The sequence below is a fragment of the Halyomorpha halys genome, unplaced genomic scaffold, assembly GCF_000696795.3.
Source record: "Halyomorpha halys isolate HHAL.00 unplaced genomic scaffold, Hhal_1.1 Scaffold159.1, whole genome shotgun sequence".
In the NCBI taxonomy this organism is placed as follows: Eukaryota; Metazoa; Arthropoda; class Insecta; order Hemiptera; family Pentatomidae; genus Halyomorpha; species Halyomorpha halys.
The window spans coordinates 207,024-221,535 of NW_027109188.1; the positions used below are offsets into that span (position 1 = coordinate 207,024).

At 30.7% G+C, this 14,512-nt stretch overlaps 1 protein-coding gene across 1 annotated transcript; it reads left to right on the forward strand.

Moving 5' to 3' along the window:
- The first annotated feature begins 425 nt into the window (after positions 1–425).
- LOC136795756 (uncharacterized) lies at positions 426–875 on the forward strand. Its single transcript, XM_067047387.1, has one exon. It carries the CDS (start codon positions 426–428, stop codon positions 873–875), a length of 450 nt encoding a protein of 149 aa, XP_066903488.1.
- The last annotated feature ends 13,637 nt before the right edge of the window (positions 876–14,512 follow it).

Sequence of the window (14,512 nt, forward strand, 5' to 3'; positions counted from 1 at the left end):
ATATGAAACATACTACATATTTACCTATTGTATTATTTTGTACAGTTGTAAATTACAATAAATAAATAATAAAAAAAAAAAAAATTAGTGCTGGAGACATCTGTATATCTAATACTTCCAGATATATATTTTTTCATAAATCCAAGCATTTTGCCTAGATCAAACTTCTGAATTTTGAGTTTATTCAAACAAAATCAACACTTTCTGAATTTATTTTTTCAAATATCATAAAAACTACTAGTCCTACGAAGATATATATATTGAAATTGAATCTTTAACTCCTACAAGGATAGACGTCATAAACTAATTTGTAGTACATTAACCTAGCCTTTCTATGAGTGCTAATCTGTACTACAAACTAAACGATAGATCCCCCCAGAGCATAAGGACTGCTTTCGAAGCGAAAAGGATGGGCCTGCATATTAATGAGGAAAACCAAGATCATGCTGTTGGGTAAGAAGCCTCTGGACCAGAGGAAGAGTCGCCTGGAAATAGGACCATATAATTTCCAAGTGGTAAGAAGTTTTACTTACCTTGGCTCTATTATCAACGAGAACCAGGATGAAGAAGAAGAAGTTAAAAGCAGAATTGCTGCTGGAAATAGAGCTTATTTTTCCATTGTAAAGCTAATTAAAAGCAGACTTGTTATTCGTACCACCAAGTTCACCCTGTACAAAACGTTGATAAGCCCAGTCGTCACATACGGTGGAGAAACTTGGACGCTAAGTAATAAAAGCATTAACCTGCTAGACAGGTTGGAAGGAGCAATTCTGAGGAGAATCTTAGGGCCCGTATGCGAGAATGGTAATTGGCGAAGACGGAAAAATAGTGAACTTTTGGGCTCCATAAGGAATGTAGCATCTCCGCGTACATAAGAATGCTGAGGCTTAAATGGCTTGGAGATGTAATGAGGATGAGCGAGGAAAGAGTGGCACATAAACTGTGCAGTTACGTTCCGGTTGGTGTGCGGCAACGTGGTAGGCCGAAGGGCCGATGGAGGGATGCTGTGAGGAGGGATCTGCGACAACTGAGGATCCCAGTTACCCTTACAGAAGATAGAGAAAGATGGTTGGCGGCCGTTGAGCAGGCCAAGGGCAGCTTATTGCGCCTGTTATGCCAGTAAAAGAAGAAGAAGAATCTGTAAAACTAGACATATTTACGTCTAATAATTTCTGAGACATAATTTTCCCATTAAATGCAATTAATTTAAAAAAGTACTGATTTTCTGTTATTTTGTTATGGAATGTGGCTTTGAGAAAACTGTATCTCAGAGACTATTGAATGTAAACAGCTCATCTTTTAGCGAATATACTCTTCATTATATGATGTTCAATCAGGTTTATTAGTGATGTAGGTAGTTTCAAAGATTTTTTTTTACTTCTAGTCTGGACGCCTACAGGATACCTGAAGAATTTTCTTGAAAATCAAGAAATAGAAAAAATACGTACTGGAAACGAAAAATTAATAAATAATTCAAACACTATCCATTATAGTCTCAAAACTTTTTATTTCTTTTATACGTCCAACGTTTCGGCCAATCCGGCCATCTTCAGGTTCAATCTACTCAATACCACTTTGAAAACATATAATTTAAACCACTCTAAAAACTTCATTCAGGCTATTCTGCCCAGGTCAAAACATTAATATCTAATTAGTCAGTTATCCATTAAAATACAGTCAAATTTATTTATCTGCAGACACTATTAATAAACTTTTATCACGGTGATAAGAGTGATAAAAGTTTATTAATAGTGTCTGCAGATAAATAAATTTGACTGTGTTTTAATGGATAATTGACTAATTAAATATAAATGTTTTGACCTAGGCAGAATAGCCTGAATGAAGTTTTTAGAGTGGTTTAAATTATATGTTTTCAAAGTGGTATTGAGTAGATTGTCCCTGAAGATGGCCGGATTGGCCGAAACGTTGGACGTATAAAAGAAATAAAAAGTTTTGAGACTATAATGGATAGTGTTTGAATTATTTATTAAAAAATTACCAGTCTCAAGAAAATATTAAGATTATATAGAAAAATTAATGTGTGTAATTAATTAATGAATTAGAGGGTATGATATTAAGGGAGAAATATTGTGTAAAATAATTCGATTCTTTGTCCGAAATAAGTTAAATTTATTACACAGAATACATTTCTAAGTCTCTTTGTTCGCATGAAGGTTAAGGATTGACCTTCGCAACCTAGAGAGGCTAAAAGTAGCGCTGCCTTTGCTAAGTCGAAATTTATTTCGTTTCGAACCCACAGAATGAATCTCCACCATATCACTCCATGCTTGAATAAGGCAGTAACTTCTAGTACGACCACTCCTTATGCCAGGAATAATAAAAAAAAGGTACTTCTACAAAAACAAGTGTTATTCTTTGTATATAAAAGAAATATTGTCTGGGTGCAAATTTTTCATGTGAACCAAGGTTTAGCACTACATTGCAGGGCTTCATCATAGCTGAAATTCATACAAACCAATATAATATGTAACAAAAAAAAATAACACGAAACTTAGGTGTGCTAAATATGAAATATGGGCATTTCTATACATAAATAAATAAATTATGTTAAAGAAAATAAAAATAGGATGTACAGTGAGAAGTATAGATAAACAAGGATTACAAAAAAGTTATTACAGACAATCAATGGAAATGGAAATAATAACATATAAATAAGTAGATAAAAAAATACAATCAACACTAAAATAAGGAAAGATAAGAGAAATTATAATAAAATAAAGGTCGAGATAAAAGGAATATAATGAAGAAAACAGGATACCTACCCTACTGAATAGAACTGAACACAAAAATTAGCAGAAGGTCTGTTAGTCTGAGAAGAGGGGGGAGTGGTGGTTAACATTTGTGGGAAAAAAGATTATTGTACTTTTTTTAACCCTGCAACGTGGGGCGAAACGTTGGCTCACATTTAGTTTATTTACTCAGAAATAATTTCATTTCTATTTGGGTTTTGTTTTTTTTAATTTTTTTTAAAGCACTCTGGCTATTTTCCATATTTTCTCAGGTATCCTGTTTTCTTCATTATCTTCCTTTTATCTCGACCTATATTTTATTATAATTTCTCTTATCTTTCCGTCTTTTAGTGTTTATTGTATTTTTATATTTTTTTATCTACTTCTTTATATGTTATTATTTCCATTTCCATTGATTGTCTGTAATAACTTTTTGTAATCCTTGTTTATCTATACTTCTCACTGTACATCCTGTATTTATTTTCTTTAATTTAATTTATTCATTTATGTATAGAAATGCCCATATTTCAAATCATATTTAGCTACAAAAGTTTAATTTTATTTCGTGTTATTTTTTTTTTCCTTATTTATATATATTACACAAGGTCAGTCAATGTACGATCATAAAAGTGTTCTTAGTAGGTTGAAGGATCTACTTAGGAATAACTGTAAAATTAATATAAGTCATGATTTAAAAATATTCTGCATCGTATAAAACACAATCTGTTTTGGCAATTTTCTTACTTTTTTTTTTATAACCCCCATCCCGGTCATTTTTGACTTATGTTCGGTTATAAACAGGTTGCCAGCCTATTATAACCATAGTATGGGTTATGTCTTCATTTCGTGGAACCATCAAAGAAATAAAAGTCGATCCTCCAGTCTGGATTTGAACCAACGCCGCTGTAGTCACTTGCCAGTCAAAGTTGACGCTTTAACTCGTTTGGCTGCAGACTGATAATTATAATTAATGAATGTCATGACTTTAAGCTAATTTGTCAAAACTTCTAAGAGAGTTAACTGGAACTACCCCCTCTCCATGACAAACACTGATGTATAAACGCTAAGTAAAGAAAGATACGGTTCCTGTCAGCCAGGGCCATTAAGACTGAAGTGGATAGTGTACAAAGTCCAAATGAAATATTTTTTGCGGTTGTACTTTGTACTAATTTAGCAGAGCGCTGAGCCGTTGGGAGTTGGAGTAGCCGCTCATATTTCCCGGCCAAGGACTTTCCTTCCTCTCCCATTACTTCTCTACAACTTTTGTTATTTTTAGCTTAATGGAAAAATATCTTGCCTTTATTCTAGTTTTCAAGGGCATATTATCCTCATTTATGACTGTAAATTCACAAACGATCTTAGAATTTTCACATTTGATAACAAAGAATATGATGTGAATGAATTCTCGTTATAGTACAAGAACCGGGAAGAAAAAAAGAGAGTTATTTCTCCCTAATTTTTTATTACTTTAATGAAAATTAGGTATAATTACTAGTTAAAATTTATGAGTCTGCCAAGTACAGTTAGGGGGAATAAGAAAGGCGGCTGTTTCAAAATGTTAAAAAAAAAAAAAAAAAAATTAAATTTTATTTATTGATATTTACAACTGTATAAAAAAATACAACCAGTAAATTTGATCATAATGACATGCTGATATGATACAGGATGTAGAGAAAGTACCCAGTAGTAGAACTCTAAAAACAGTTTACAATATAAGGTCACGAGGCCATCTTCTTTTCAGGACGATTGCCTGGAATGGAAGGGGAAGCAATGTTAGAAACGAGTGGGTTTGGGTGGTTAGGGAGTTTATTATGGAAGAAATAATATCGGGTTCGGGCTAAATCGGTTACATAAGGAACATTTAGGTCTTTATGGATGGTTTTATTAGTAACAAAATAAGGAGCATTGAGGATTTTACGAAGGATTTTGGATTGTAAAGATTGGATACGAGAGGAATTCGAAGGAAAAAAAAATTTTTTCATTCAGAGCTGTACATCTTTAAAATTACAAACACTACTAGAAAACCTAAGAGGACATAATTTGAATCATAGTAAATTTACTGAAATATTAGCCCTAATAGAGCTATTTACGTTTAATAGTTCTTGATATATAGCTTTTTAAAAAGTAATATTTCATAAAAAAAGTACTAAAAGATTAGAAGTTAATGTACTCATTTTGAGAAATCTATATCTCAGGAACTAAGTGACGTATAAATGTCTATTAGCACTCATATTAAATAGTTTAATCTAGTATACAGTAATTTATGACCTTTATCTTCGTTGGAGTAGTAGTGTTAATGATTTTTGCTAAAATATATTGATTTATTGTTGTACAGACAATAAGTTTGATTTGTGAAAAACATTATTACATTTCAGAAACCATAAGACGTACAGTTGTCTGCTTGCACTAAAATTATAGCTAGTTAAACTACTATAATGTAAAATTATTATTATTAGTTAAAGTACTATAATGTAGTTTATATTGTTTATGTTTGTAGGAGTAGTGTTTTTTATGACATTTGACAAAATAAACTCATAGAATGTTAATTTCTAGTCGTTCGTATAAAATGTTCGATTTTTGAAAAAAATATCTCTGGACCCATATGACGGACATATACCTGCCAGCACTCAAAATAAAGGAAATTTAACTTACTACAAAGTAGTTTATAACATGTATATTTGTAGGGGTAGTATTTTTTAAGATATTCGCATATAAATATAAATTTGGCACATGCAAATTTTCCCGAACTACTATCAATTTATTTTAGCAAATATCATGAAAACTACTATTTCTGCGAAGATAAACATCTTAAACTACTTTTTAGTCCATTAAACTAGCTGTAATTTGAGTGCTAATAGACATCTGTACGTTTTTGAGATATAGATTTCTCAAAATAAATTCACTACTGATCTTTCAATACATTCAGTACAACATTTTTATGAAATGTTGCTTTTTAAAAAGGACTTTTGAACGTAACTCTATTAGAGCTTATATTTTAGCAAATTTACTCTACTTTAAATGACGTTCTCATAGATTTTCTTGCGTTGTTGCTACTTTTTAAGATATAGAGCTCCGAATAAAGAATTTTTTTTTTTTTATCGTTTTAAAACAACAACCATTTCTATATGTCAAATCTTCTTAAGATAAATGCTTGTTGCTATTTATATATTGAAAAATATTAGTTTTACTATTAATTTAAAATGACAATAAATTTTAACCACCATTATGCTGAAAATATAAGCAGAATTACTTTGTGATCTAAATGCTTATATATAAGATGAATAATATATAATTAAATTTAGTGGGGGTTTCAATACTAAAATTAATAAATAAGTAAACTAAAATACAATAGGAATATGCCAAAAGTCTTATGTGAGATAGGTTAAACAATGTTGATAAAGTGAGTTGATAAGGTCATAAAAAAATATAATAATATTAGACAAAGTAAATTATTGGACAACAAATAGATGATTTAACACTATATGATAAAGGTTAATGGATAATGCATAGTGTTCCATAATTTAATTATATTTTATTCGTTGATAGACTAAAATATATTTTGACAAAGAAAGAAAAGCCGACAACTATTTAATAACATTGCAGCTGTGATATTTAAAATAAGATAGGATAATTTATAATACAGAAAGTTTTTAAAAGTAATTTTTATTTATTAGAGTGAATTTTGATATTGTTAATCAATAGCTATCCTAGAGAATGGCCGAAACGTAGGAGTATAACCAGTAATAAGATAATAAACCTGTTGAAGCTAAATGGGTATTTCTATTATAAGGGATAAACAAACCAGTCTAAAATAAGAGTTTAAATTATAAATAACTAAGTTTATTTTACCGATAAATTATTAAAACACGTTATTAATAAATAATTAATATGAAATCACCAAATGGTCAAAGGAAAAGTTATGGTTGAATTGACTTATATTTGAGCTGAGATAAATTCACTAATTGTATTTTTAAATAATTTATGTGAGTGTAAATTGGTTTTTAAGGTATGTTATTTATTAATAATATTGTTATTTATTAATAAAATCGATAAAAATCAGTGTCTAGTAAAAGCCGTTTTGTGATAGACTGTCCTTGAGGAAAGGAATTGGCCGAAATGTTGGACTTTATATAAGAAGAATATTATATAAGAATATTTTGAGACTTTAATTTCGATACAATTGATTTTATTTAAATAATAAAAACCCGTCTCAGGAAAGTGAAAAAAATATACATAAAGTTTTTCTATTTACCTTTGTTTTGTTAACATATTTTCAGTTGTTTTTTTCTATAAGATTAATTACAAAATATGTTGATTATCTGTAATTTATATATTTTTGTAATTTATAAAAAAAAAATGTATAGGTTATATATTTATTATTCGTCTTGTATATGTGAAATATACACCTCTTTTTTCTTTTTAATATAGTTAGTTATTATTTGTTTTTCTTTTCTTTTGTACACTAAGATATTTTTTTTCTGATTTTTTCCTCACATTTGATTGTAATTTTATCTATCAGACCACCCCCTTTTGAAGTATCTAGGCAGCCAACCTCTATTCCAAACTTACTTCGCCATAGCATTTTTTTAGGCTAAAAAATAATAATAATAATTCAATTATTTGTTGAGTGGTTATATTGGACAATAATAAAAATATAAAAATGAATGGAACATGGTCAGGGTGCGGTCAAAAAATAACTCATATAGTAAATAATTATACTATTTTTATTGAGCCAACGTTTCGCCCCACGTTCCGTCAAGACAGCCCTGAGGAAGCCCTGCAACGTGGGGCGAAACGTTGGCTCAATAAAATAGTATAATTATCTACTATTTGAATTTTTTTTTACCGCATCCGGACCATATTCCATTCATCTACACACACAGTCAATCATCAATAATCTTCCAAAAATATACAAAAAATGTGCGAAGTAAATTTTAGAACGCATTGTATATTTGCTATTTTAATTATTATTTTTTTTAGTAATCACTCCAATCCCACATTTCCACCCTTGAAGAATGGTGCGAAAACTGGAGGATTAAAATAAATTCCACTAAATCACATTTACCCTTCGTCTTGCCCCACAGTATCTTTTAATAATACCTCACTTATTCCTGTCGAACAGATCCGTTACTTAGGACTACATCTGGACAAACGACTGACATTGAATCCTCGTACAAGACTGAATAGATAGGAGACTGCTCGTCGATTCCGACTATTACTTACTAGACAAACGGTCCAAACTTCCAAACCATTACAAAAGACTGATCTATATGAATGTTATAAGGCCTATCTAGACATACGGAGTTGAGCTATGGGGCTCCACTTAATCATCTAATTCCTCTCGAATCCAATCCGTACAGTCCAAAATCCTTCCTAAAATCCTTAATGCTCCTTACTTTGTCACTAATCAAATCATCCATTAGTACCTCAATGTCCCCTATGTTGCCGTTTTGGCCAGAACCAGATACCATTCCTTCCATAATAAACTTCCCAACCACCCAAATCCATTTGTTTCCAGCCTGGCTGGAGGTAATGAAGGAGAACATTACCTAATAATCCTCCTAGGCGTCTGAAAAGAAGATGGCATCGCGATCTTCTCCTTTAGAAATGTTTTTGGAGTTCTATCAATAGGTTGATTCTCCACATGTTTGTATCATGTCATAATATCACTTACAGCAAATTTACTTGATGTGTATATATGTATACAGTTGTAAATAACAATAAATAAATTATTTAAAAAAAAAGAAATTTTAATATACCAAGTTAATCTATATAAAATAAAATTGATATAATAATAATGATAATTGGACTATTAGAATCGACTAGATAAAAATAAAAATCATGGAGAAGATTGTCTAGAACGACGGCGGAGGCGAAGGGAGAGGACTTGTGGGGGGGGGGGTGAGGGGCAATTTACAGTTTGACCACCTCTCAACTTATTAGCCATCTATTTCCGTTGGAGGAAAGCTCTAATTGCATTTTAATTTGTTCTGAAACTCAAGATCGGACCTGACGTTCAATTTGGCCACGGTGAAACTCGTTACTAAATTTCAGAGTTTTACTGAGCCTCTAGGCTTTTTATTGGCAACATTAGATAAGCCACAATACATTACTGCTATAGAGACCAACCCATAAAATCTCTACTATTGACACACTAATTCTGCTTGCTCCTTTAGGGATTACATTCGACTATTTAAAGTATAAGTAAATCAATCGCTAGAATAAATTATTTTCAGAATTAATTAAAAATATTCACATATTTTCTTGCCTCAAACTTTGATCTCTAAATGACACATCTCGATTTATTTATAGCATTTTATTGAGGTTTTCCGTTCTCTTCGAAACCTCAATAATACCTAATTGAACATGTGACATGACTAATTAAGAAGAGAGAGAGAGAAATACTTTATTTATTCATCTATGCTGCCTAAATACATTAGGTTGCTATCTCACACAGCATACTTATCAATCCGTAATCGGACATATTTACATTACACATACATGGTATAATCATAAAAAAAAGATATACAATAATAGGATATAATAAACAATTTTTTTTCACCCCTACAGTTTCCTTTTACAATCTATTTCGGTCTGTACAACCAATACAAATGTTTCACTCACTACCATTTTTCCCTCTCATTTCTGCTCAATTATTCAATTCACCCTATCAACAAATTCGCTCTCCGGAATTCACCCTCCTAGATCCTCTTCAGTGACCCGCTAAAAAAATTCAATATAAGACGGTAATGTGAGATCAGACCATCATTCATAGTCACAGCAGTAGATCAGTCTATCAAGAACAAATAACTAGATACATTTTACGAGAATAAGAATAACATATAGATTAAAAGGAAAATATAATTTAAAAAAACCGGTTACAGGAAACACTTGAATGGATAAATAAGTTTAAAAAAAAAACACAAAACACAAATGATAAAATGACGTATATCAAAAATATAAATTAGCAAGTGTCTTGAATATATCACTATATCACTTTGCACGTTGCAGATAAACAATTCCATGAGAAAAAAAAATATGATGTTAAAATAAATATATTGTTTTCTTGATAATATTTGAAGCAATAATTGAAGAGGGAGGGAGGGTTTTTTGTGTATAATATAGTTGATGGGTCAATCAGTACTGCACGCCTAACGACGCCCACTAGTATTCAATAAATATATATTTGATTACACAAGTAATGTACTAATTACAACGACCATGATTCGAATCCGGCTTTGGCAGAAAATCATTTAATTTATATTTCCATTTATAATTTAATTATGTTAGATAATTTATTCTTTTGATGTAGCCGTTAATCGACCCTATGGGTTTTGGGGCCCTCCGGCATCCACCCAGCCTTAAAAAGTGGGTTCCCTTGATCAGGGAAAAATCTGGGGGATTAGCATGATCTTGAAAAAATCCCCTCCTTGCACCACTGATGGTTGAGGTGCAGGAAACCTGACAACTGCGGGGAGAGCCAAATCCGGCATGAGAGTGGCGGTCCCACGAAATGAGAAGTTTGGCTCCCACCATAGTCAGAACAGATTATTAAACTTTGGATAACCCCCTCGTATGTCGGAAATTACTTGGAAAGGGGCATAAAAAAAAAGGTTTTATTATATAGTTTTAGCAGTCCCTGTATTCTGGGTTCAATAACTATTCCTTTTTTATGTATATTTATTTATAAATCGATACAGTAACTGTTATGAAATTTTTATTTTTATTTAAATAAAATAAAAATTAATTCAGGATTGAAAATCGTTTTATATAAAAACAAATAATGGTTATGTATATCCAAATAGCTAAAAAAATAAATAAATAATAATTAACCCACCCAACACTAAAATCAAATTAAATTACACACAACTGTATTGTAATCGTTTAATTTTATCAGTCTGCTATGTTAGAAGAAATATTTAGACATTTGACAGTAATGCAAGAGATATTAATAATTTATATATTAATCTAACGTTGTTGGATAAAATAGAGCAGGTCCCTCAACATAGAGAAAGCCCGGCACTGTCCCAACAGGCCTATAAAAAATTCCATCTGCCCAGAAGTGAGGGCCCCCTCTGGAGTTTCATCTTGATTAAGTTTGTACTATGGTGGCAAACCGCCAGCCTTGCCAAACCTTTGTTGTTATGTACTCAATTGCTTGTCAAATAGTGAATATAGCTTGTTCTCCGATAGTACTGCTGCTGCCGCAATTATTATTGCTGTTACTGGCAACGTTTTACTAGTGTAAAAGCGTAGGTGTGTTTTTGAAGATAGCTCCAAATAAAAAAGTAATCTTTTTGATTTAAAGAAATAAAATACTAATTTTATTGCTTTATCGTCGTCTCCATAGGTTTTTGAAATTTTCAGGTTTAATCCTATACAGGTGGAGAATCGCGAGTCACAAGATAACCCTCGGTCAGTAACTATGCCACCTACAACAAATTTACTTGTTGTATATATTTTTATACATTTGTAAATAATAATAAATAAATTATTTTAAAAAAATAATGAATAGGTTGTATCTTCATAGAAATAGTTTTATAGGACTTTTTTTTATTATTATAAGACATTAACCACTTATGAAGTTTATATCAGTCATATTTACCAAATTTTGTCTCAATGTTCGGTATGAAAAATATAATAGCTATTGAAAAACAAGAACTTATGGTAAAATTTGTTTAAATTTTATTGTACAGTTAAGAGTGATTGAGAAACACATAAAGTTTTTCCACAGCCTGTTTGTTATGCTGTAAAATGAAATGCAGGTCTGATGGAATTCATAGAAAGATTGGAGGGAGTCGTATACACGGCATTCTGTTAAAATTTGTTTAACAGTAAGTAGGGATCTGCATGTCTGGCAAACAGGTGAAGAATCACCAGTCGTAACCCTCGGTCAGGCGCATACGACCTACTCAAAGGAGTGTTTAAATCACTCCATCTCTGCGCACATTTTTAGTTGATGATATCCAATGGGTGACGTCACTTCTGATATCCCTTAATTTATTATCAGCAACATTTGCCCACATTTGATGCCATTCCAATTATCTGCTTAATGCGAGCAATGAAGTCACCGACAGGCACTCCACGATATGGAATTCATTCAGGACTTAAATGGGAATATTCTAAAAATTATTTCTCTAAAGAACCTTTAATTTTAGTTATTGGAAAAAAATATTATTAATAATAAACAATAGATAAATACAAAATACTATATACTTTTTCGTACAACTTAAGCAGAAAAAATAAAACAGACATCCGAACCAGAAAACCTTTATAATCTTTTGTTCTTAAAAAAGTTTAACAAAAGATTATTTCTGACACAAAATTTATATTCTTTATTCTCACTTTGAGAACCCCTAAAACATGAACAGCAAAAAAAAAAAAAAATTGGAAACTGCTCGTTATTTGAGAATCACTCATATTCAGTTTTGAAGCATCCAGAACTAGTATTAATGGTAACTGGATCGAACTCGAAGAGGTTCACAGACGATTCAAAACCTGATTATTTTTTAAGCTTTTGTGATATAATTATTAAAACCTCAACAATGTTATACAGGTTTGTGAGTCCTAAGGTATTGAGGTGTGACGTAAAATATTAGCAATACTAAAAGATATGGCTGATTGTCAAATTTTTGTAACATTATTGACATTTCCGAGGCGTTGATTTCTAAATAAGGATAGGAGTGGATGAGCCTCGTGTGGCCTGTTCTTAGCCTAGTCAGTACGACCTCCTCTCTACACTCGCGGCTGTAGCTACCCCTTGGCTTGACATCCTTTTTAATAATTTTTAGTTAAATCTTTGGGCTTTTCTTCCACAAAGATTGCAATCTATCATTGATTTCTTATTTTGAGGGTTTGCTCATTTCAAATGGAGTTAAAATTGCTTCACCCCGTCCAGAAAGCGCGAGTGCTTCTCTAGAAGCTCGATCGGTCAGTTCATTCCCTACGATTCATATCACATATAAGTTTAACCAACCCAGGTTTTGTAAGGTATTAAGTTTGAAATAAATGTATGAAAGTTTCGGGTGTTTCCCATAAATACAATCTAAACCTTTTTACGAGTCTGTTGCTGTGGGTCAGAGACAAACAGAAGTGAAGTACTGTTGCAATTACATTTAGTTTAGTAGTAAATATTTTGCATAATTGTATCATGCATTATGCATAAATATGCATATTATGCATAATAAGTACTTAAATTGTTTGTATCTGTATAGAAATGAGTTGTTTGTATTCTGCTTTTGGATGTATTGCTTCCTTCTATTTTTTTGTAATTAGCGTTGCTTTTTTTTTTTATTTCTGAAATCAAATTTATGTTTAAGTTGTTTCATATAATAAACCAGTATTGCTAAAATAATTGTATTACGGAAAAATCTGAAGGCTACAGGACTTTTTTTTTAAAATTCGTTTTTTGGTTTCTATTCTGAAAGGCAAAATATTTTTTCTTGTCCAATTTCGAATGTTTAATATTAAATGTAATAAAATCAAACTAATAAACTAGTTTCCATTTTATTGTAGAATCTAATCCAGTATACCACAGATAATCATAATATATAGCTCACCTAAAGATATATTATGATATTTCTTTTGAAATTTTGATTAATTAAAAAAGTACTGTAATTTTTATAATAGTGTTCCTACCCCTCTTTCCTCTTCCATGATTATTTTCCATTTTAATTTGTATGAGTATTGTATGCCTCTTTTACCACTGTTCCTTTTATAATAATTTGTTAGTCCTTGTTACTTGAGGCTCATGCTTTTAGCACTGCATCCATTTCGCTAGATCCTCATTATCGAATGATATATATTTGTTTGTTTTTTTTATATTTAATTTATTATTATTTTTTTATGAATTAAATATTCTTTATAGGCCACAAAATATATTATTTTGTATGTTTGTCGTCGTATTATTTTTTTTATGTGATAAATATTTTGATGATCAACATTTAGGAAACTTATGGTTATTTATTACTATTCCTCCGATGTATGAGAAATCAACTGGAGAAGTAGTGGTAAATTACATAATTTTTGTAAATGTTGATAATTGATTATCCAGTTTATTTCTCATATTTACATGTTATTCTTACCTATTTCTTTTAAAGTATTTATTTTATTTTCTCTTTGTGAGTTTAATTTCGAATAGCTTTATTATAAGTCGTGGTTTTACCAGGGCGGTGTCATAATGCTCCTTCTAAGCAACAATGATGCTAAGGAATGTAGATTAGGCCACATCCCTTGAAGGTAACTTTACTTCGAAGATAATGGGATTTCGCACATTCATGTAATTATTTGTAACACCGCTCATTTAATATCAAATTTACAGATATAGTTGTATTATATATTATTTCCAATAATTTAGTGTAATCTAATTTTTCTATTTTGTTAAAACTCATTCCAAGGATCTCAAAATATATTTACTGTTCTAAAAAGTAAGGAGTGGATATAAAATTAAATATTTCGATGTTTATATTGTTGTTTTCTATAAACAGTGAATAAAAAATTAAATTAGTTTAACAAAAACTATTAAAATATAAAGTGTGGTACAAATAAAAAAATGTTTCTTATATAATAGAGAAGGTTATTTATAAAAGAAAAAGTATGCAGTATTTGTTTTAGCATATTTAATGTTTACAACAAAGAGTGACTGAGAATTAATAGTAATTAAAAAATCTAACAACTACAAAACTTTGACTTTTTTTATAAATTCCTCTGGCAAACGCGGTGCTGCAGCAACTCTCGTCTGTAAGCTGTCAAATATGGAGTAC